The following is a 23,487-nucleotide window of genomic DNA, read 5'->3' as shown; positions in this document are numbered from 1 at the left end:
TAATTATGTTTAAAGTGGCAACGAGGCTAGGCGAAGGCCAGTTCGATTCGAGCCTATACACCAAGCATAACACGACAAATAAAATCATTGTCCGGCAAGCTGCTTAACTTCAAACGCTTTTTGTACGGAGATCTTATGTGATCTAGGTCGGCCTGGTGCGAGCGGGCCTGTTAATGATATTTAAAATGCCTGAATACGATTCGATGCTTTCTGTGATAATATAATAACAAAGTTGTCTTAACGGACGCTGATGTATTGAGTGATTTAGTACATTTAAAAGTTATTTACACACATAATTTTTGAATATATCTTTTTAAATTTTAAAGCTCTTAAAATTATTGGGTAGGCCCGGCCTATCCTGCCTACCCCCAAAAGCCGCCACTGACTAAACCTACATCCCCAAGACACAAGGTAAAAGTGTAATTGTGTGTCCAGACCTGCATAGCAGTTGTGTGTCTAAATTGAAACTGTCACAAACGGTCGACTAAAGGAACCAGGCCGCACCCCCCTTTCATTTAAGGCCTTATACTTGTACGGGGAGCGCTGCAAGTATGGACAGATTACTTCTCCGATACTCGTGAGATCAATATGGAACCATGTACAAACATTAAAAATTTAACCATTGGGGTCTCGCAAGAGCACCCAACTAACTCTAATACTTCCACTGAGTCTGTTCGACAGAATCTGGAAGAGAACAAACCCACCACATCGGGTAATAAAAATACAGAGGACGGAATATCTGGGACACAGAGGAGGATGCTTCAAAAAATGAGGAAACAGGGAATTGATAATTCTAAGGTCAAATTACCTCATAGGTACAGCTCAAAATAAAACTAGGAAATGCCATTGCTGCCGTCTCTTCCAAAGGGTTCAAGCGACAATTACAAAGCTGCTCTTATTAGGATAAAGACAACTTCTTCTTACGGCACCTTATCCTTATAAGGACGTTGACCAGCCATTACATTTGCCCATTTAATCTAGTTTGCAGCTCCCTGACTATGGCGGTCATATTCGTCCATTGTCGTAGGTTTTTAAGTCAAGATTTGCGTCTTCTTCCTGGTCCCCTTTTTGCTATTGATTTTGCCTTCAATTATAAGTTGGAGCAGTTCATACTTTTGATTTCTTACGATGTGACCAAAATACTGTGTTTTCCATTCTTTTATTATCTCTATTCCGTATAGAGCTATCATAAGCTCTCCTTCCTTGTTAATCCTCCGCAAGAGTTTCATCCTAACAACGCAGAGTTCGAATGCTTGGATTCTTTTTTGTGTTGCTTCTGTCATCGTCCAGGCTTCACACCATAGATAGAGCAAGGTGGAGAAAACATAGCATATACGGACTGCAAAGTGCAGTCGAGACCCAACAGCACGAGTGCGGTGGGACTCGACTGCACTCTGCAGTCCGGTTGAAGTCGTGTGCGACTGCAATACGACCGCACCTATTCAATCAGTTACAATATGGATTCTATTCAAATTTTTAACAATCTCCTAAACCTGTTGTCCGATTTAAGTAATTTTTTCAACATGTTATAGCCTTATTCTTTAACAATATCGCTGTAATAATATTGATGCTAGACAGGTAAATTTTCATTGTGTACCGGGTGTACCAATCAAACTGGGTATTTTTCTCATTTATCACAACATCCTGTGGAATATTCTAGCCTTTATAAAATATTGAAATTAAAACCCAACTATAGCCACAGGTTTTCTTAACGTTCTGTTTTTTATTTATTCGCTTATGCTGGATAATAAAAAAGTTAGGGACTTTAACAACTAGACAGGTAAATCAATACAGGGTGTTTCTAAATAAGTGCGACAAACTTTAAGGGGTAATTCTGCATGAAAAAATAATGACCGTTTGCTTGATAAACATATGTCCGCAAATGCTTTGTTTTCGAGATACGGGATGTTGAATTTTTTCTTACAAACTGACGATTTATTTATTGCTCTAGAACCGGTTGAGATATGCAAATGAAATTTAGTAGGTTTTAAGAGGTAGTTATTGCGCATTTTTTGACATATAATTAAAAATGTTATCACCATTGGCGTGCATACGGGCATATTACCCGCATGCGCGCCAATGGTGTGAATATAAAATTTTTAATTGTATGTCAAAAAATGCGCAATAACTACCTCTTAAAACCTACCAAATTTAATTTGCATATCTCAACCGGTTCTAGAGCAATAAATAAATTGTTAGTTTGTAAGAAAAAATGCAACATCCCATATCTCGAAAACGAAGCATTTGCCCCTAAAGTTTGTTGCACTTATTTAGAAACGCCCTTTATTGATAAAGAACATGGCTAGTTGTTAAAGTCCCTAACTTTTTTATTATCCACCATAAGCGAATAAATAAAAAAAACAGAAGGTTAAGAAAACCTGGGGTTATAGTTGGGTTTTAATTTCAATATTTTATAAAGGCTAGAATATTCCACATGGTGTTGTGAAAATTGAGAAAAAACCCAGATTGATTGGTACACCCGGTATACAATAAAATTTACCTGTTTGGCAACAATATGATTACGGCGATATTGTTAAAAAATAAGGCTATAACACATTAAAAAATTACTTAGATCGGACAACAGGTTGAGGAGATACGAGACATAAAAAATTACCCATTTTTCGTGCCGGTGAGTGTAGATTCATGTGATTTAATTTCATTTGTCAAGAAATCATCATCCAAATCAGCTATATTTTTGCATTTTTCTTGATAGCAAGCACAATAATACCATTGTTTAACTAGACTAACAGAATAGTATACTGTATCGTGGTACAACGATGAATTATCTAATCGGAGTGCTCGAGAGAAAAGACGCGGGTTGCAGTCTAACTGCAGACTGCTCTATGCAGTTCATGTCCAACCGCATTTTGCTGCCGGCACCACGGCAATAGTCGACTGCAAGCCAACTGTATTTTTGCAGTTGGACCGCATGTGCGGTCCGTATATTGCGAAAGGATAATTTTGTATTGAAACTGCAGATCGCCCAACGGCGACCGCATGATGCTGCTTGCAGTGACCGCACTTTGCAGTCCGTATATGTAAGCCCTTAAGTATTGTAGTTCTCAATGAGATACCTAGCTGGCCGTTGCATAGAACTTTTTGCATTTTGTAAAACACTGTACAGGCGTGTTCTTATCTCTAGTGAGTGGTCCCAAGTTTCATCAAGATTACTTCCGATGTACGTTATTCTTGTTACTCTTTGGAGATCTGTTCCGTCGCCATTGACATTCACCCTTCTGTTTTGCTGCTTGCTGAAGACCATCATTTTTGTCTTCTTTGTATTCAATTTCATTCCAAATTCTCTACAGGCTGTCGTTACTCGGTCCATAGGCGTTGCAGTGCTTCAGCATTATCTGATAATGCTGAAAGACGCTTCTCTTATCAGCAGAAAGATGACAGTCATTCCTGAAGAATACCCAGACATGTATGAGTCTGAGACTGACGGTAACGGGGCAATAAAAGATGCCCTAACTAAACGATGAGTTTCCTTGCGCACCTCTTTACGAAGGTAATCGACTCATGGATGGGTATTATGGGTTGATATAAGTGCTGACGAGGAGTCCTTTAAGATTACGAAGGATTTTTTGGAAGAAAGGACGGAGTGGAAAGTTGAAATAAAACTATATTCCTAAGGTATTCGGTAAATATATTAAATAAATATTTCATAATATAAAAATAACAAATGGAAAATGTACCAATTTGGTATCAGCATACTGATTTTGTGTCATTATACTTAAAATGAAGTTTTATACTTCTTCATTTCTACCATAATAAGATGTATATTTACAAGTTGTGATCGTATTTGTGGTGTTAATAGTTTATGGAATCTGTGATAATATTGCACTAATTGTGTAAGAGCTAACTGAAGTAAACTAGAGCCTGTGACGAGATTCGGAAATGATAATAAAACTTCCCTGTTAAGATCTTCCAACGACCGTTTCCAATTATTACTAAAATTGGTCACAATATCAACTGATTTTGGTTCTAATGCTTTCAATTCTTTAACTTTTGAAGTCTCGAAATAATGTTCACATTCTTTTACATACTGGATCAATTCACCAAAATGTGGAAATAAGATCTGTTCTGCATATTCTCCACTTCGTGCAGATAATCTTGATTTAAATACTTCCGCTTCCTTTGAATTATCTCGAGTCCTTTCCATAATTATACTGAGAATCATGTCGTAATTATTTATTAAAAATATTAGTTGGTCTTTACGTTCTGTGAACACCCCAGCCATTCTTAAAATAAACATCTCTACTTCCTCTTGAAGTTCTGCTAAAAGCTTGCTAACCAGTTCATTGGGAAAGTTTTCGCTTATACTAACCAAAGCTGCACTGAACTCGGCATACCTTCTGGCAATCTAAAAACAAAATTAATAAATAAATTACATGTGATTAAATGTGAAACCAATACAATCAGCCCTGTGATGGATGACCGAAGTTATCTTTAACATTTGCGTTAAAGTTAAGATAACTATTGTAACGATATGATACATCGGCAAGCGATGAGCTGCTATTACCAGAGACGACCGATGGAGTGTCCGTGTTTGCGCATTCATTCTTCATAGCACCGCTGGGGGAAACCGAAGGAGAGGGCATCGAGAGCATATTTAAGGCGAACTAGGAGAATGAGAAAATCAGTCATGGTTAGTGTATTGAACTAACTATGGCTCAACAGCTGATGCTCGCGTATTGAACGAGCTTTAGCTGGCTTGGCAAAGATGCACCGTTTGTGAGGTGGGACTATGCCTAGGTAGACGCCACCGTAGTGACGTGGAGTCTTGCCGCAATCGTTATCGCAGTAGGCGGTAGTAGCAAGGAGCGAGTGACTGCATTGTAGTAAAATGCGGTCTTCAGAATATGTTGATTTAACGTAGCAATATTGTTATTGTATATATGGTTTATCGTATTATTTTAATGTTGCTGATATGATCGGATGGCTGTAATAAAGTTTAATATTGTTTTTCCTTTGCAGAAGATGGAATTATATTTTATTTTATTTGTTTTAAACTGTATATAATTATCTTTAGTATATTTGCTTTATTTTTAACTTGTGTTTTACTGAGTGTGTCGTCCTTAAAAGAACTACCCGTTACACTATGACATATAACTACTCGATAACTTTTTACGTAAACTTCGTGTGACGTATCCGTCACCGTTATGACATGAGATATTTCTTAAACGTTAAAAAAAGTATTGGCACGTATTGGTTTCTCTAACAAAGAGGACCTTATGTGTAGAAATAGTACAAGTTGGAGCGAGAAAGTGAATCATGATCATGAGAAGACCTACCCGTCGCCGGCCACCGCCGATGACCGAACAGCAAACAGCTGTTCGGGTTCGGTGGTGTATCAAAACGTAGATAGAGATAGGGTTGCCAGATTGGGGTATTTTCCCACAATTTTGGGGTAATTTGAAAGCGTCTAGGGAAATTTTTCTAAGTAGTGGGATTTTTTGGGCGGAAAATTATTTTAAGGGGTCATGGTAAATTAAATTTGCGCATGTACATAGAATTATATATTATACTCCCATACAATGGAAGACGATAGAAATTATGAATTATTTCCAGGGCCCTCGTTGATAAGTTTGTAGTATAATTTTGGTTTATTGTTCTCTTCACTTGACTACTAATTTATTGAAATGCGGCAAAAATTTAAATTTGGGGGATTTGAGCTTCAATTTGAGGGAATTTCAGTTTCTAAGTGGGGAATTTATAAAATCTCATCTGGCAACTCTGGATATAAAGAACAGTATGTACTTAAAATCCCTATGTTTATAAATTTCAACTTATATCTCTTGATTTGAGAGAGAGAGACATACTTTATTGATACAATGTACCAAAAGGCCACCGACCGAAGTCTTTCAGCCAATACCATCTCGATTTGATTTTTGTATAATTTTTAAAATTGTATTACCCTTCTATTCTTAATTATTAAATTAATAGCTTCTAAATTCACTTGATTTCTGTCTAAAAACAAGTCAAAAGATGAACCTAACCTTACATATCCTTACATAACTACAAAGTTATCTCATAACTTGAGGTTTAACGTCGCGTTATAAAGTGTGACAGTTGATATATCAGATAACTTAAGAACTGTCAAGAAATAACGCAAGTATTTAAGTTAAATATGATACACCACACCAATTTGACGAGTATAACTTAACTACAGGATAACTTTACGATATATTTAACGTGAGTGATTCATCACTGGGCTGATTGTTACCATGAAAACATAATTAGGTTCGCAGACAGAGTACTATTGTGAAATTCACGGGTAGATATCAGTGCACTGCTTATGACAAGCGAGTTGCCGTTTAAGAGCTATAGTCGATTCGCTAATCTGAGACACAATTGTCTACACTACAATCACAATAAAGATGCACTATATAGAAATAGACAAACCAAGACACGTTGAATGTTCGAGCAGCACTCCCAAATCATGATTTATTTCTAGTGCATCTTTATTGTGATTCTAGTGTAGACAGTTGTGTCTCAGATTAGCGAATCGACTATAGGAACGTTCTCGATCGGCCCGTACAAAACCGGACCGCGTTGGCCCTCATGTACGATAACATTAAACCATGCAATCATATTAGAATTACAACTTCAAGACTGCAAATCACAAGATATTTAATAAACACATTTTCCCTAATAGGGAAACTGTCAGTGATATTAAAAATTTCTTCGGCAAAAATTCATAGCTCCGCAGTGGATACAAATTTAAATTGGTAATTCATATAGAGTGGAACCTCGATAAGTCGGATTAATCGGGACTGCAGCCGATCCGGGTTAGCCGGAGAATATGGTATAAATTAACAAAATACATATACATAAATAATAAACAAAAATACAAACAAAATACAAGCAAAAACATGAAATACGTATGCACAGTACATCTAAATTACGTACAGTTGTATACAGTATTGTTTATTTCTTGGGGAAAAACTCAGTCAAAGTGAAAAAATGTTTGTTTTGTCTGATGAAAATCGGTCCGGGTTAGCCGGACTTCCGAGTTATCGGAGGCCGACTTATCGGGGTTCCACTGTACCTACAGGACGTCCCAACTTGGATCAATGATATAAATTTTTATATTTTTTAAATGAAACCCTGTAGTTTATTTTAATTTTAGAATCTTAAAAAAGGTAATGTAATATTATTTATTGCATATTTTATTAGTGGTATACGAGAATTTGTCAAAAAATGAGATTTTTGTTCAAGAGTAAAGTAGCTTTATTTTTAACAATCTCAAAAATTATTAAAAAGAAAAGTTGTTTAGAATTCAAAATCATAATTTAACATTGTTTATTTAGATAAAAAAACTATTTTGTTTAACATTTTGACGCACTCGGTGTAAGTGTGTACACACCAAAGAATAAAACTACGCTAATAAAAGAATAAAAATGTATACAGCCTAAACGCTACCTAATGAATAAAGATAAGATTGTAATTCAAACAATAACAGCGTCTGGTCTCTACTCCATTTCGGAAAAATCGTCATCACTGGAACTGCCAATATTGGCTGTGATAATTACCGGTAGGATATCTTCTTGTAGGTTGTCAGCTATCCACATTTGTTTTTTAACTCTGATGACATGCTGTATATAATTTTGCCACTGTTCAGCATAGACATTGGCAAACGCTTCATGTATGAGTTGCTGCACACAATCGTTTTTAAAGTCAATGTTTCGGGCGGCAACGTAATGTTTACCTTGACTCCAAACTATCTCTATCGGATTGAGCTTCACAGTGATAGGGAGGCAATCGTAATACTTCTACACCGTATTTCTCGACCAAAATTTCGATGTTATACTTGTCGTATATACATATGTATCTGCATAACGGTTTACACCATCCAATAGTTCTGACTTTAAATAATCTTCTTCATAAAATATACCCTTCTCTCGTAACCATTCTTGAATTATATGTTTGTTCCAGGAGCTTCTTTTGTTCAAAAAACGTCCAAGAGAAAATTTTGTTTGCATGAATGAATAGAATAGAATAGAATAGAATAGAATACTTTATTGGTATAGCTTTACAGCTGCCATCATAAAGATGGATATACACGTCAGATATACAACACAATATAGTCACAGACACATAATCAAATACCTATACATACACTTAAATTTTAGATTTAACATAATGTACATTGATAAATATGAAAATTATTAATATTAGACAGAACTCATAACAGCAATCTAGTTGCTAAGTATTCTTCTACACTGTAGAATGCATGTTTACATAGTATACTTTTCACAACTCTTTTGAATTTCACCGGATGCAAAGATCTAACTTCATTTGGAAGATGATTATATAGCCTGACCCCCACATAATCTGTGGACTTCTCAAATTTGGATAGTTTGTGACCAACAGTAACAAACTGATTGGCATTCCTAGTTGAGTATGCATGTAAATCAGAATTTCTCTTGAATGAATGTAAATTATGCTTAATATACAATATGGATTTCAAGATATATATGGAAGGCAACGGTAAGATATTGTTATTAATGAAAACTTGCTTACAAGTATGCCCAAAAGGAATATTGAAGATAAGTCTAATAATTCTCTTCTGTTTAATAAACACTGTGTCTGATTTTGTGGAATTACCCCATAACGTAACATTATAAGTAAGGTGACAATAAACCAAAGAATAATATACATTAATGAGAGTTTTAATACTGAGTGTTCTCTTCAACTGTACTAAAGCATAGAATGAACAATTTAGTTTCTTATTAACATATTCAACGTGAACATCCCAACTCATAAACTGGTCCAAGAATACACCTAAAAATTTTATGTTTGGAATATTTACAATTTCAGGAATAGACACAACTGGCATATTTCGTTTGCATCTAAAATGTATATACGATGTTTTATCAATATTCAGTTGTAGCAAGTTTTGTGTACACCATGTTTGGAATAATCTGATAACCCTTGACACTCTATTTTGAAGCTCTACGTATGTATGTGCTGATACAATCACAGATGAGTCATCTGCGTACATTACAATGTGGTCATGAGTAATATGATCGGGTAGGTCATTGACAAAAATAAGAAATAGCAGTGGTCCCAACACAGATCCCTGCGGCACTCCTACATCTACACTGAAGATGTCTGACCTTTCCTTGTTTAATTCAACATAGAATTTCCTCTCCAGAAGATATGAGTTCAATAAATTTAACATGTTACCTCTTATTCCGTGGACATACAATTTGTTAAGGACAAATTCAAATTTAAGACTGTCGAATGCTCTGGAAAGATCAAAGAAGATACCCACTACAAGAAGACCATCATCAAGATGCCTATAGACAGATTCCATAAATACTTCAGTAGCCCCCTCTGTTGATCTTCCGGATCGAAAGCCATGCTGTTCTGAACACAGTGCATTATTTTTGTCCAAAAACTGTATGATCCTAGTGTAGTAAGCTCGTTCAAAAATTTTTGAAATTACATTTAACAAAGAAATAGGTCTATAATTATCAATACAAGTGTGATCGGATTTTTTATATACTGGAACAATTTTACTTAATTTTAGGTTTTCAGGAAATTCACCTGTGTTGTATACTAGGTTAATTAAATATGCCAGCGGTTCTGATATAACATCCTTGATGTGTTTGATCATTCTTGTGTTTAATTCATCATTTCCAAAAGAATGTTTATCTTTAAGACCACAAATAATATCAAGAACTTCATCAGATGTTACTGGAAAATAAACAAAACTGTCTATAGTCCACCTATGTGATAAAGTACAGTTTTGAGGGTTATTGTCAAGCCTATTTTTTAGTGCATTATTTTTGTCATTGAAATGGCATGCAAAATATTGAGCTAAATTTTTATCATCTGATATTAGTTTGTCTTCAATTTTGAGTTTAATTTTATTAGTACTTTGCTTTCTCCCTATAGTTTTATTTACTATACTCCACATAGTTTTTTGTTTATTATTACTACTTACAATTTGAAGATAATTGAATTCCCTTTTCTTTTCAGCAATAAGATTATTGTATTCCTTCTTGGTAGCTTTATACTCATTCCAGATGTTACTATTATTAGAGTTTTTAGCTTCATTAAATAGGTTTTTTAATTGTTTACTCCTAGCATATATGTCATGATCAACCCAACCTTTACTTTTATGCACGTCCTTACCTATTTTACTTTTAAGGGGACAGTTTGAAGTAATAGCAAAGTTTAAAGTATCCATAAATTCGATAAAAGCGTTATTAATATTACTTTCATTGTATACCTCGTAAAAACCAATCCTCATCAAGTCTTGTTTTAGGATGTCTAAATTATTATCATTTAAACACCTAAAACACTGCTGTTTTATATTAGATTCCATCCTATCCTGATTACGACTTACAACAATGTCAAAAATAATGGCAAGATGGTCACCCATATTGGGTTGATTGACTTGACAAGTATGATTCATAGTGATATTATTAGTAGCAATGTAGTCAATTTTTGTTTTAGTTACTTTATTGTTATTCATGAAAATACGTGTTGGTATATTTGGGATATTAAGAGACAAACCAAACGATTGAAAAAGATCATCTAATCGAAGTTTTTCATTGCTCTGAATTAAGTAGTTGATATTAAAGTCTCCACAGAGATAAATTTTATCAACACGGTTGTGAAAATGACCTAAAATATTAAAACAATTATTTATAAAAGAATCTAGATTGCTGTTAGGCGTTCTGTACACATTAATGACTAGAAATTTACAGTTACTGATTAAAATAGTCACAGCACAACATTCAAAGCTTTCTTCCTCAGAGAATTTACGGCAATCAACGACTGAGATTGCATACTTGTCTGTCCCAGATTTAGATAAAATAAGAGTTCCACCATGTATTTTATTTTTTCTAGTAAAATGGGTTACCAAAGTGTACCCTGGGATATAAATAAGATATGGAGCATTATCCATTACTCACTACCACATTTTTCTCTCCCTTCGGGAGGTTTGCGATTAGTTTATTTTTAAACCAATCTTCGAAAGACTCACCGTTCATTTCGTCATAGTAATCGCCTGAATCTTTTGCTAAAAATACACGCTCTGAACTTGGTACAAAACCTCTATCAGATCCAGCAGGCAACAAGACAAATCTCGGACCTCTCTCAAGCGGTCAAGTCTTCTAAAAATGTATCCTTATAACTGGATATGATTGAATCCATCATACCTTATTTACTGTATGTCCGATATTTACCCAATTTTCATCCAAATAGAAAATATTCTATCCTTGAGATCGATAATTCTGTAATTTTCTAAGAAATTTATGCCTCCAATTTATTATGTCAGGACGCTCCATCGTTACTGATTTCTTTCGTTTTTTCATAAACAAAGTCTATTTCTAGCAATAGTCGATAGAGAGTAGTTTTGGAAAGTTTAGGCAAATGTTCATGTAAACAGCATCCAGGATAGCTCTGATTGTGGGAGGTATGGTCTTTAAGAAAAATTCCATATGGACAAGCCTTCTCAATTGGCTGCTGATATTCTCATCGTCGGTAAACTCTCGATTGGTTTCCTTCTTGGTCCGTTTCCGTGAGTTTTTGGGAATTTTGGGTAAGTCTACACTATGATCCAATCCTTCCTGATTATTGTTCCAGACTGTCTTGTCGCTAACACCCAGTTTGGGTGGTGTTGTTTTAAACTTTTCACCTCTAAATGCTCCATGTTTGTGACATGGAGCTATACAGTAAACCTCGACCTGTGACCAAAGAGAAGAAAAATTATATTAAAGACCTTTTCTCTTTTATTCCACCCATTCATCATCCTTATTTTGAGAATCTGTTCACTTCAGAAGATGCTCAAGACATAGGGCCACTGCAGTTAGACGTCAATATTGAAGATGATAAAAAACTATGTAAATAAAGCGTTGTTAACTACAATATTAAATGTATGTTAAATAAAATGGTCATATTTTTATCAATAATAATTAGAACAAACTTATCTTAATACATTTTTTTACAGGGTGTCTCAAACTTTTGTTTCGGTTAAAAGACATGTTCAACTACAAAACCGTCTACATATTTTCTTTGTTTCTAAAGATATCAGAGATTCAAAAAACAAAATGTTCACAAAACCTAAGACTACAGTATGATTCCGATGTATGCTCATATTTGTACCTCGTCCTTCCTACAGGGTGTCTTAAACTTAACATAAGAAAAATATTTCTTTTCTTCCACCCGGTATAAGTACGAAAAAGAAGTTTGAGTAAACATTTGCACAACTGTGTAAATACTAAAGAAAAATCTAAAATAATAAAAAAATTAGCGGAATCCGTTAATCCGTTCACGAAAAAATCAACTATGAAAATGAGCATAATTTTCTATATCCCTAACTTAGGCGGTAGGCCTCGCAGTTTACATAAATAAAAAGATCTCATACAATAATATAAGAGACATAAATATATGCCTCATTACATATAAATATGTATTTTAAGTGATATGATGTATTCCACGAATATACGACTATTTTGGATTATCGCGACGACGAATATTTTAGTGTGCAACATAAGACGTACGAAAGTATTTTGCTCTAATAATTACTCCAATAAACAACAATATAATTTGCAATTTACTTTCGTTCTTCATATTTTGCACAGTAAAATATTCGTTATCGCGATAATCCAAGAGGGTCGTATATTTGTGGAATGGGGTATATTAGGATTAACTCCAAAAATTGTGAAAACTATTGGTTGTTAATAAAGTATTTTACTTACATAATGTGGACCTAATTCCAGATTAAACTTTGTAACATCGCAATCGCGTATACTCTTTATATTCAACTGAACAACATACTCAAATCTTGGCAGAAGAATGTTCTCTAAAATATCCCAATACTGGTCTAAAGCTGGTACACATCGTTTATGGCACATTATTTTATATCTCAGTACCAAATGAAAACATAAAAATATGGCTATGGAATCGTAGCAAGATGAAATGTAGCTTTTTAAGTTTTTCTGAAAATAAAAAGTATTTTATCAACAGGAATTTTACATTTAGTCTTATTAGGGCAGTCAATGAGGGTATTGGGCTCCGAATTCCATCCTACTACATCGATTTACTTGATATTTTCACAGTAAATAGGGAATAGCTCAAGAAACAGTCTACCCTATGCCGATGTGAGCTTTTATCTTGGGGGTTCAATATGTTTTGGTTAAAATAGTCACGGAAAAGGCTAGACAACCTAATTTTAAGCCAAAACTGTTCTATAATATATACCTTAAAAACTATGCATCTAACAAAAAAACTATATAAAATATTTCTGTAGGTTATAAAAAAAACAAAGAGATTGGTTCCTTCATAAATCCTCTAGTTAAAATACAAAGAGGGATATGGTAGATAAAAAGAGTTTGTTTTTTTGCTGCATGCTCAAATCGGTGTATTCAACTTGAAATAACAGAGAAACTATCGATTTTAGGTGTATAATGATACTAATTACTTTTGTAGTGCTTGAAAAGACCTTTAAAATGAGCAATAATAAATGTCGATTACATTCAAACTAAGCGAGATATTCTGCAAAAAAGTTGATGACTTATGCATTTTAAGAAGAAATGAGAAGTTTATTTAACCCCTCATCCATCAGAATTTAAATATATCGTTTTCCTTCTACAATACTTTTTATTATAGTGTTATTTCTATGTTCAAAAAGTTGGGCTAGATTAAAATAAATGGTTTCTGAAAAAATAAGATCAAATTATAGAGCGCATTTTTAAATTTTCTTAAAAATCTTCCTTTTCCTCCATGTAACTCGAAAAACATAAGAGATACGAAAAAAAGATACCACAGAAAAATGTCGGGCTTTTCAGATAAAAATTTACTTTTTATTTTTCATTACTGTATCTCTTATCATTTTCAAGTTACATGGAGAAAAAGGAAGATTTTTAAGAAAATTTAAAAATGCGCTCTATAATTTGATCTTTTTTTTTTTTCAAAAACCATTCATTTTAAACCCGTCCAACTTTTTGAACATAGAAATAACACTATAATAAAAGGTATTGTAGAAGGAAAACCATGCATTTACATCTTGGTGGATGGGGGTTAAAATTACTTCTCATTTTTTTTTAAAATACATTAGTTATAAATTTTATATGCAGTATATCTCGCTTAGTTTTAATGTATTGAACCTTCAATGTAGCTCAGTTTAAAGGTCTTTTCAATCACTACAAAAGGTATTAGTAGCATTAAACACCTAAAATCGACCGTTTCTCTGATATTTCCAGTTGAATACACCAATTTGAGAATGTAGCAAAAAACAAACAATTTTCACCTACCATATCTCTTTTTGTATTATAACTAGAAGATTTATGAAGACAACTGTCTCTTTGTTTTTTATAACCTACAAAAATGTTTAATATAGTTTTTTTAGTTAGATGCATAGTTTTTAAGTTATTCGCAAAAAAACGTTCGAAAATGTATTATGTTTCAAAGAAAATGGCCAATTTTCAACCACGAATATCTCAAAAAGTATTGAGTTTTCAAAAAAAAATTATAGAACAGTTTTTGCTTAGAATTAGGTTCTCTAGCGAATTCCGTGGTAATTTTAACCAAAAATTTTTCCACCCCTAAGAAGGGGTGGGAACCACCCCCAAGATAAAAGCACACATCGGCATAGGGTAGACTTTGAATTAGGAGATAAGTAGAGGCTAGGCCCAAAATTTCATTAAAATCCATGCAGTAGGATAGAATTCGGAGGTAATATTATATTCTTGCTCCCATTTATTTATTTAGCGTATGGCTATATCACAGTTTTTGTATATAAATAAAGATAACAACAATACATTATAAATAATAATTAATTTTTATAAACGAAAATTTAGTTGAAATTTGTTTTCTGTGTGTGTTTCTTGCATCGCGACCAGATCAACATCGTCATCCTTTAATAGTCTGTATAGAATTTGACATTTTGCTCTACTTATACCTTCTATTATTTAATTGGCAAACTCTTACATTGGGTCCAATTTCTTTTGTAATGTGTTCCTTGTTCCTTGGAAAGTCCATTCATTGACTGTGTTATCTTTAATTATTCTAAAAAAACTGCGATTAACTTCTGGCAGAAGATCTTTGGAAAGATTGTCTGGCTCCCATTGACTGGCGTATATATGATAATAGAGTAATAAACAGTTTGCTGGTAAATAAAATTAATAATTTAAATTAGAATCATTGAATAATTTTAATTAGGAACATTTTCACCACTGTCGTTAAGTTACTATACATAAAGTCTTGTTGTTTTTAAGCCTTATGTGTCCCATCAGCCTAGCATAAGTTTCGTTTAGCACAGGCTCATACCTGTTTTACTTCGGTTTTTAACCTCAATTGACGTTATTTTACCATCTTTTCCTCGGTCGGCCCAATGATGTTCTTCCATTTGGCGATTTGTCTCTTGCTATCCGTACTATTCTATTTTCTGTCATTCTTTCTATGTGTTGATTCCATTCTGTTTCTTCTTTTGGTCCACATGTTTATTTCCTCTATACCACATCTCGCTCGTATTTCCTCGCTTCTTACTCTGTCTTTTAGAGTTTGGTTTGTTATTTTTTGTAAGACTTTCATTTCTGCTATTTCCAGCAGCCTTTTTGTTTTCGCCGTATCTGCTCTTGTTTCCGCTGTGTACGTCATTATCGGTCTTATTGTTGATTTATATATCCTGGTTTTTGTTTCCGTTGTGAGATATTTGTTTCTCCAGATTGTATTGTACTTCTTCTTCCACTTTTCCGTAGCTTGACAGTTTTATTCCCAATTATTCCGTTTCCAGCACTTGTTCTATTATTTCTTCTATTCTATTCTATTTCTTCTATTAAAACACTTTAACTCCTGGACCTATTTATCCTCAAACGTTGTCACAGCCTGACCACTTTTTGTGGCTTGGATAAGTTCTATTCTTGTGTATCAAATTCATACACATAGGCTCAGGGAGAGTACCTGGTGTGTATTATGTATGATACACATAGGAGTCAAAGTGTTAACATAGGACTAGTGTTGGAAAATTCTCGAGAATGAAAAATCGGAGAATATTCTCGAGAATACTCTTGAGAATATTCTCGATATGGAGAATTTTCTGAGAATGAACCCTATTACGCGCTTAGGGATATTGTTAAATATGAAATAGGGTATTAAAAATCATGAAATTATATAAAAAATTATGAGACGAAACAACAGTGTTCTCTATATAAAAAAATGCAAAAATAACAGAAAACACAAAATTTGTTTGATAAAAAATAAAATTTTCTTCTTAACAGCAAATAATGGATGTGGTGATCTAATCTGAAAAAGATGCGGCCTTAGATTCAGAATCTATTTCTATCATTAGCTCTTCCTGGTTATCTACATTCTGCATTTCAATGTACTGATGGGAAGTTGTGGGATTTTGTTTTTCATGAGTCGCCAGCTCAGTCATGGATTGGTCTTCCTCTAACAATTTCAAATTGTGAGCAATAAAAGTTACCTTACCACCAGTTCAGCAGTAAGCCGGTTTCTTTTAGAGGAGTGGATGAAACCACTGAAACTTGTATATCCGTCGCTGCACTGGATGAAGGCATGCTTAATATATCAACTGATATTTTAGTTAATTTTGTTCCGAAACATGTACCTTTCCAGCATATCACTGGGTCTAGTTTTTCAATTAATTTTACAACGTACGGTTTTCCAAAAAAATCCCCCCTTAGACCGATAAAGTGCGAAATCTGCCAATATTTCAGCCGAGTCATCACCATATTTTAAAGTTGCTAAATTATCTATAAACTCAGTTCTCTCAACTTGTTCTTCTCTGCTTAAATGAACACCATTAAACGTAGGATCCAATATATTAGCTGCCGAATGAATTGAATGTATTGGCATTTGTTTGCTTTTAGAGACAAACATTTTTATTGCTTCTTTTTTCTAGTTTTAATAACCTTGAACTTGACGATAGTTCTCGTCGAGAATAAAAAATTCTCGCCGAGAATTTTCTGGCCGAGAATATTCTTTTCTTACATCACTATATAGGACCTCCGTGTGTCCAAGATCTTCTGATCCAGAACTTTCTTGTTCGCCAAGAACGATTTAAGACACTTCTTACCAACAATGGAGACAGCCCTGAAGCGAAAAAATTCTACACGAATTTCTTGTTCTTAGTTTCTTAGTCTATCTATCAATCTTATAATCTATCTATCGATCTTATTCCAAGCATTGATCTCACCATTTTATGTTGTGTACTTCTCAATTCTTCCACTGATAATTGGGATATTTGTTTTAAACACGTCTCTCATTTTTCCGAATGCATCCCACATCCCAACCTAAACTTACTCTTCTGAGTAGTTCACATGTCTGTCTGTCTCGTGTTAATCTTATTTCGTGGGCCAAATACACATATCTATCCACAACTTCTGTGGGCTATTTCTCGATTTCTATTAGCTAATTGGGGACGAGATTTGTCATCATTAGCATAACTGTGGCTTCTTTAAGTCGTCTGTTATGAGAACAATGTCATCGATGTATAAGAGATGATTCCATTTCTGTCCATTGATGTAATATCATTTGAGTCCCACTCTAATCATTTAAATCGTCAGCATACAAAGGCGCCATCTACTTTGATGGCTATGAACACAAACAGTTTATTAATATTATTTTCTGTCCTTTCTGCTACACGAAATATGCAAAAGTTTACATGCTCTAGCAAAGCTTGCTATCGCTCTGATGTATTTAAGGCACTATATATCATAGTAGCACGATTAGTAGCTCTAACATGAAAGACCAAAAAACGTCTGAATTTTTGCATTGTATCAAGTCAAACGACCCGTCAGGAAACTAAACTACAAAGAAAAATACACTAACAACTACGATTTCAGTTTAGTAGATGCACGATATAATTTTTTATCTTATCTAAACAAAATTGAGATGGTAAAAACTTACCGTAAGAAGTGTGAGGGTTTTCTCCATAATTTTGTAGAATAAGTCAAGTGCAGATTGATTTTTGACAATAAAGTATTCGCTAATAAATAAGTATTCTCGACAGGCGTTATCTACTAGAGCATATTCTACACTTCTAAACAGAGCTTCAAATGGAAACTAAAATCGAATCAAAAACATTATTTCTCTTACTTTCTTTCTGGTCATATTGTCAATAGATTTTCTATTGTGCTTTTAAAAGTTAGTAAATTACTTACCCTGTTTTTGGTTTCTGCATGGGGAACAATAATAGGAGCTTCTAATTGTTGTGCCAAAACATCTCCTCTGTTTCCAATAGAAAATACTGTAGTCTTATGTTTAAGAGACTTGTTAAACATTCCTCTAGTAGCTGTATCCTCTATTCCCATAAGGTCATCAACGGTAATATTTTCTTCATATTGTAATTTCATAATTCTGGCCTCATATGACTTAAAATATGAATAGTATATTTTACTCATTGTGTCTATATATTCATTAGCTATTTCCTCAGCTATGTTTCTTTCATTCGATAGTAAGAATTCATAGTGCCCTTTATTTTTCAGTAGGTTATTTTGTGGGATTTGATAGTTAGTCATAGGTTTTCTGAATTTCGATATTTGTTCTAATAAATAGGATCTTATCTTTGACATGGCTTTAATTCGTAACTTTTCTAAAATATCTTTCACATCCAAACATGCCTTTGTATCTTTAAAGCTTTGCTCTTTAATAAAACTTATTTTGTGATTTAAAATCTGAAGCTGGGTCAAAAATTCCTTGTCTGTGACATTAAGATCCATTATGCTCATAATCAGAGTTTCAGGTACTTTGATATCGTCAATGAATTGACTAAGTTGCCCTCGAATTGCCTGACGGTTCGTCAGTTCTTGACTCATCGAAATAGATTTCTTTTGCAATGTTAATATTTCTGAACTTATACTTCCGAGATCATTTTGGAAATCTAACAACATGTTTTCCATTCTTTCTAATATCTGGTCACAAGCGGATATCTGGTTATGTAAACTTGCTATATTCTCGCTCTCTTTCATATAAACCTAAAATTAACATTATCACTAAAGTAAATATATATAACTGAAAATACTGATATTGGTTCATTTTATACAGTATGCAGCAAAATAAACCGTACTGAAGTGAAAATGTATTGAAATGTTTAGTTTATGATTATTTATATATTTAGTATACATGTTATAACCTTGCAAGCATGATTTATGACAACATTCCCGATAAAACAGATGTTAAAATTGTCCTCTGGCACGAAAAAATCTTTAATTCTAGTCCACAATTCCGGAATGTCAGACAATGGATCAATCTGCCTTCCTTAGCATTCCTCAGATGTATGCATCAAGTGGTGTTAATTAGGTTAGTTCTGATAAGTGCGATGGGTATGGAAAATCACTGAGCAGTACTCGAAGAGACTCTGGCCGTGCGACGGGCTGCCCCGTCCTGCACAAACCATTGTTATTTTAAGCTTGGACCTATTTTGTGACCTTTTCTGTATGACAGAATTTAGGACTCCACAATAAAAAAATTTTCTTCAAAACTCAGAACCATTCTGAAACATTAACACGACATTCACATAAGTTATAAGGACATTAGGAATACTCAATACGTTTCGGCACAGGACATACAAATTTGACGCGTACTTATTTCAGTACTGTTTATTTTGATGCATACTGTAATATTTATAATTCAGTGAGAACTGTATATATTTTCTTTAAATAACAAGAAATAAATGTAGCCCTAGATATAAACCAGCTGGATCTGAGAATGTACATTTTCGATAGCTAAAATTTTGTTGGAAAGCAGGGTTGGCAGGTTTAAACCAACATGCTTAAAACCTTGGTTTCAACAGTTAGTTTAAATCTGGTTTTTTTATTTTTATTTTTTTTTACTGAGCCTCCAAGCTCAAGAACAAGAAGTTTTTACTACAGCTGCCGCAAATGAAGAAAATGAAGATAAATAATTTCTATTTTTTTACTTTTGAACTTAGTTATTTTGAATATTATAACGTTTGATGTTTTTTTGTTATATTAATTTTTTGTGTGTGTAAATAAAAATAAAAGTTGTCTTAATCATTTCTTTCATTGTTTATTAGTTAATTTTATAAAATAATTTATTCGTTTTTAAAGTTTTTAGACTTATTATACTTTGTATCAAAAAAACCTGGTTTAAACCAAATAAACTTGGTTAAACCAAAAAACCTGGTTTTTTTGGTTTTTGCCAACCCTGTTGGAAAGTAATGCAAGAGGCTTAAATAAAACTATATGTCATTACTAAAAAAACAAAATTTTGAAATAATATACCCATTACAAGCATACATTTTGCATTGATTTGAACTATTTTTTTTTCAGATGCAGTCCATTTGGGTCATATTACCCATATCCACGCTAATGGTGAATATTAAATTCTTAATTGTATGTCAAAAAATGTGCAATAACTACGTCTTAAAACCCACCAAATTTCTTTTCCATATCTCAACCGGTTTTAAAGCAATAAATAAATAGTCATTTTGTAAGAAAAACTTCAATAGCCCTATCTCAGAAACAAAGCATTTGCGGACATATCGTACGTTCGGATAAAAACTGTACAATCTCAAAATTTACAAACTTCTCAGGAGAGCATTTTTAAGATTTATCGGTTAATAAAATTTTCCACAATAAACATTGGCAGATTTTTGTTTCAGTTTGTATTAGTTGTATCTTTTATATGTCGAAACAACATGAAAATATTTCAACCATATCGCACACTGTACAATCTCAAAATTTACAAACTTCTCAGGAGAGCATTTTTAAGATTTATCGGTTAATAAAATTTTCCACAATAAACATTGGCAGATTTTTGTTTCAGTTTGTATTAGTTGTATCTTTTATATGTCGAAACAACATGAAAATATTTCAACCATATCGCACACCTAGTTCAATTGTGCCACAACTGCAAAAAATTCGAATTTTGGGTTAAGGCTGTAAAATATTGCCTATATAATGGCCCATCTAATGCAATACAGCCTGAACTAAAATATTGTTTTGGGTAGGTATAAAGTAAGTTACTTCGGTATTTCACTGTAGGGTTTTTGGAGGTTTTGAAAATGCAATAAGTATGGCCATAACTGAGATGTGGCGATAATATACACTGCCACAATACAACCGATGTAATTCAATACATTCAATACGGCCACAACTGCAAGAATCAAGAGAGATATGGCGATAATATACACTGCCACAATACAACCGATATAATTCAATACGGCCACAAGTGCAAAAATCAATTGATTTTTTCATTATATTGCCGCCGTATCTCCTAGGTATCGTTTTATAAATGACTTTCTTCACAATGCAATATCGCCATAACTATCAAATAATAATAACGTTTTATTTTTAATAAATTGTAATAAGATCCAGCCAATAAGTGTATAATTTGCTACCTAAATTGTAATTTTGAAGCCAGTCATTCTCAAAATAAATTATTTACAGGGCAAAACGCATTTACTACAGAACGTTTTGCTCATTTCTCGAGAATATTGTGTTTTGCACTTGTGGCACTATTGAACTAGGTGTGCGATATAAATACTAATAATAAAACAAATTTTTTTTAAATATGATGTTTTGAATTTTGCTACTTTTTTAGAGAAAATATTATTAATTTCCATTATTATACAGATGTTTCAAAAGTACTATTATGATAAAATAGGGTATGTTCAATGAAAAATTAGGCTTATAAGCAAATTTTTATTCTCAAAAATATTATAACAAATATGTAGTAGGTAATATGGCACAAACGTAAGAATTTACAACGTACAAAATAAATTTAACCTTACAATGAAACTTAGTCAAAACTCTTGATTTAGCAAAATCACATTTACTATTAAATACAAACAATCATAAGTAAAAACAAATTAAAAGGAACGGGAAGGTTTTTCAAAGATTTTGATAGAATCCAAGATGTTAACCTGGAATGGTTTTCTTTTGCAGTAAACCCAATAAACCATTTTTCTTCTGATCTGAAAATTTATCTGAAACAGTATAGAATTACTGAAATATACTATTACTCTGATAAAGATTGCATCATATCCCAGTAGATTTTTTAACGAAAACTATACAATTTCAAAATTACATTATTTTAAATAGAAGAATGTTTTAAAATATTATGAGCAAAGTTAAATAAATTAGAAATTATATACTATTCATGAAACACAAAGCTTACCTTCAAGTTGATATTTTGGTTTTGTATACTCTTTAAGAGAAACAGTGTACGAACTTCTTCGATTCGTGAACACAACTGAAGATTGAACCGTTTTAGAGAGAAAGTGATGCACAATCCTTCCAATTTAAAACTAACCAATGCGCTTCCTAGTGGATATTTCTTGAATTACGATTGATTGTCACTATTCCAGAGAAAATAATGATGATACTGAGCGTTTCTATATACTTAACCCAATTTCGTAAAAATTTGGAGGTTGTATACTTTTCATGCGAAGAGACGATATGTTTATAAAGCAAACTATCATTATCTTTTCATGCAGAATTACTCCTTAAAGTTTTCCATACCCTTTTAAAAACACCCTGTATTGATAAAAAACATGACTGGTTGTTAAAGTACCTAACTTTTTTATAGTTTAACATAAGCGAATGAATCAAAAAACAGAATGTTGAGAAAACATGAGGCTATTATAGTTGGGTTTTAATTTCAGTATTTTATAAATGCTAGAATATTCCACAGGGTGATGCAAACTTTGAGAAAAAAACAGTTTGATTGGTACATCCGGTATACAATGAAAATGTACCTGTTTAGCAACAATACTATTACAACAATATTGTTAAAGAACAAGGCTATAACATATTAAAAAATCACTTAAATCAGAACAGGTTTAGGAAATTCGAAACATCAAAAAAGACCCAGTCTTAAGGTGGACAGTTAATTTTTTCAGTGAGTGTATAACAGTTACAATTATACTTATGCTGTCTTTTGACATTGTAAAATTATGCAACTTGACAAAGGTTAATATGTCTTGAGAATTAAACAAGTCCTCTAATCAGAATAAATATTTAAGTTCACCAGCATGAATAAAACAAACATAAGAAATGTGTTAAGAGAAATAATATGGACTTTAGTAGCAATTATCAAGTCTGTAAGTCTACACAGTTTAGTTTTTACTTTTTGAGGAACAGGGTAACATTTTTCTTCCATGTAATTACCATTATGAAGATGAGTTTTCAAGAAAAGAACAAACCTTAACAGATTGGTCTTCCGTATTTCTAAGTTCATTTTCTATTTCTCTAGAATAATGCCTCAAATCTGTGAATGTATTCAAAATTTCTTGAACCACTTTGTCGCTACTTGTAACTTCTTCATTGCTTCCTGCTACTTGAATGTATTCGCTCTTTGTGACTAATTTCGGTCCTTCGCCAGTAATTGGATCAGTCATTATGTATGAAAAATTGTGAAAATACTAGAGGATTTAACAAAATTTTGATAATTACAAAACAAATGATTTATGAATGTCACTGTCAAAATATGCGATTTAGGTCACAAATAATCTAAAGAAGTAGTTCAATTGTGTTGATTTTA

General features: G+C 33.0%; 1 protein-coding gene across 1 annotated transcript; it reads right to left on the bottom strand.

Moving 5' to 3' along the window:
- Positions 1-3,629: 3,629 nt before the first annotated feature.
- LOC114324813 (vacuolar protein sorting-associated protein 52 homolog) lies at positions 3,630-23,478 on the bottom strand. Its single transcript, XM_028272681.1, has 5 exons — positions 23,150-23,478; positions 18,144-18,956; positions 17,890-18,045; positions 12,720-12,959; positions 3,630-4,363 (listed from the first exon to the last, which is right to left on the bottom strand). The coding sequence occupies exons 1-5, from the start codon at positions 23,342-23,344 to the stop codon at positions 3,734-3,736; spliced, it is 2,034 nt and encodes a 677-aa protein (XP_028128482.1). The 5' UTR covers positions 23,345-23,478; the 3' UTR covers positions 3,630-3,733.
- Between the last annotated feature and the right edge of the window lie 9 nt (positions 23,479-23,487).

This window comes from Diabrotica virgifera, chromosome 4 (assembly GCF_917563875.1).
Source record: "Diabrotica virgifera virgifera chromosome 4, PGI_DIABVI_V3a".
In the NCBI taxonomy this organism is placed as follows: domain Eukaryota; kingdom Metazoa; phylum Arthropoda; class Insecta; order Coleoptera; family Chrysomelidae; genus Diabrotica; species Diabrotica virgifera.
This window is presented reverse-complemented; position numbering and strand designations above follow the sequence as displayed.

Coding starts and splice junctions, on each gene's coding strand:
- LOC114324813 (XM_028272681.1), bottom strand. CDS start 23,344: ATGACTGATCCAATTACTGGCGAAGGACCGAAATTAGTCACAAAGAGC. Junction 12,960..17,889: donor AAACCCTCACACTTCTTACG/GTAAGTTTTTAC, acceptor TTTTATTTTCAG/AAAAACTTAAAAAGCTACAT. Junction 4,364..12,719: donor TGGAATTAGGTCCACATTAT/GTAAGTAAAATA, acceptor TTTTGTTTTTAG/ATTGCCAGAAGGTATGCCGA.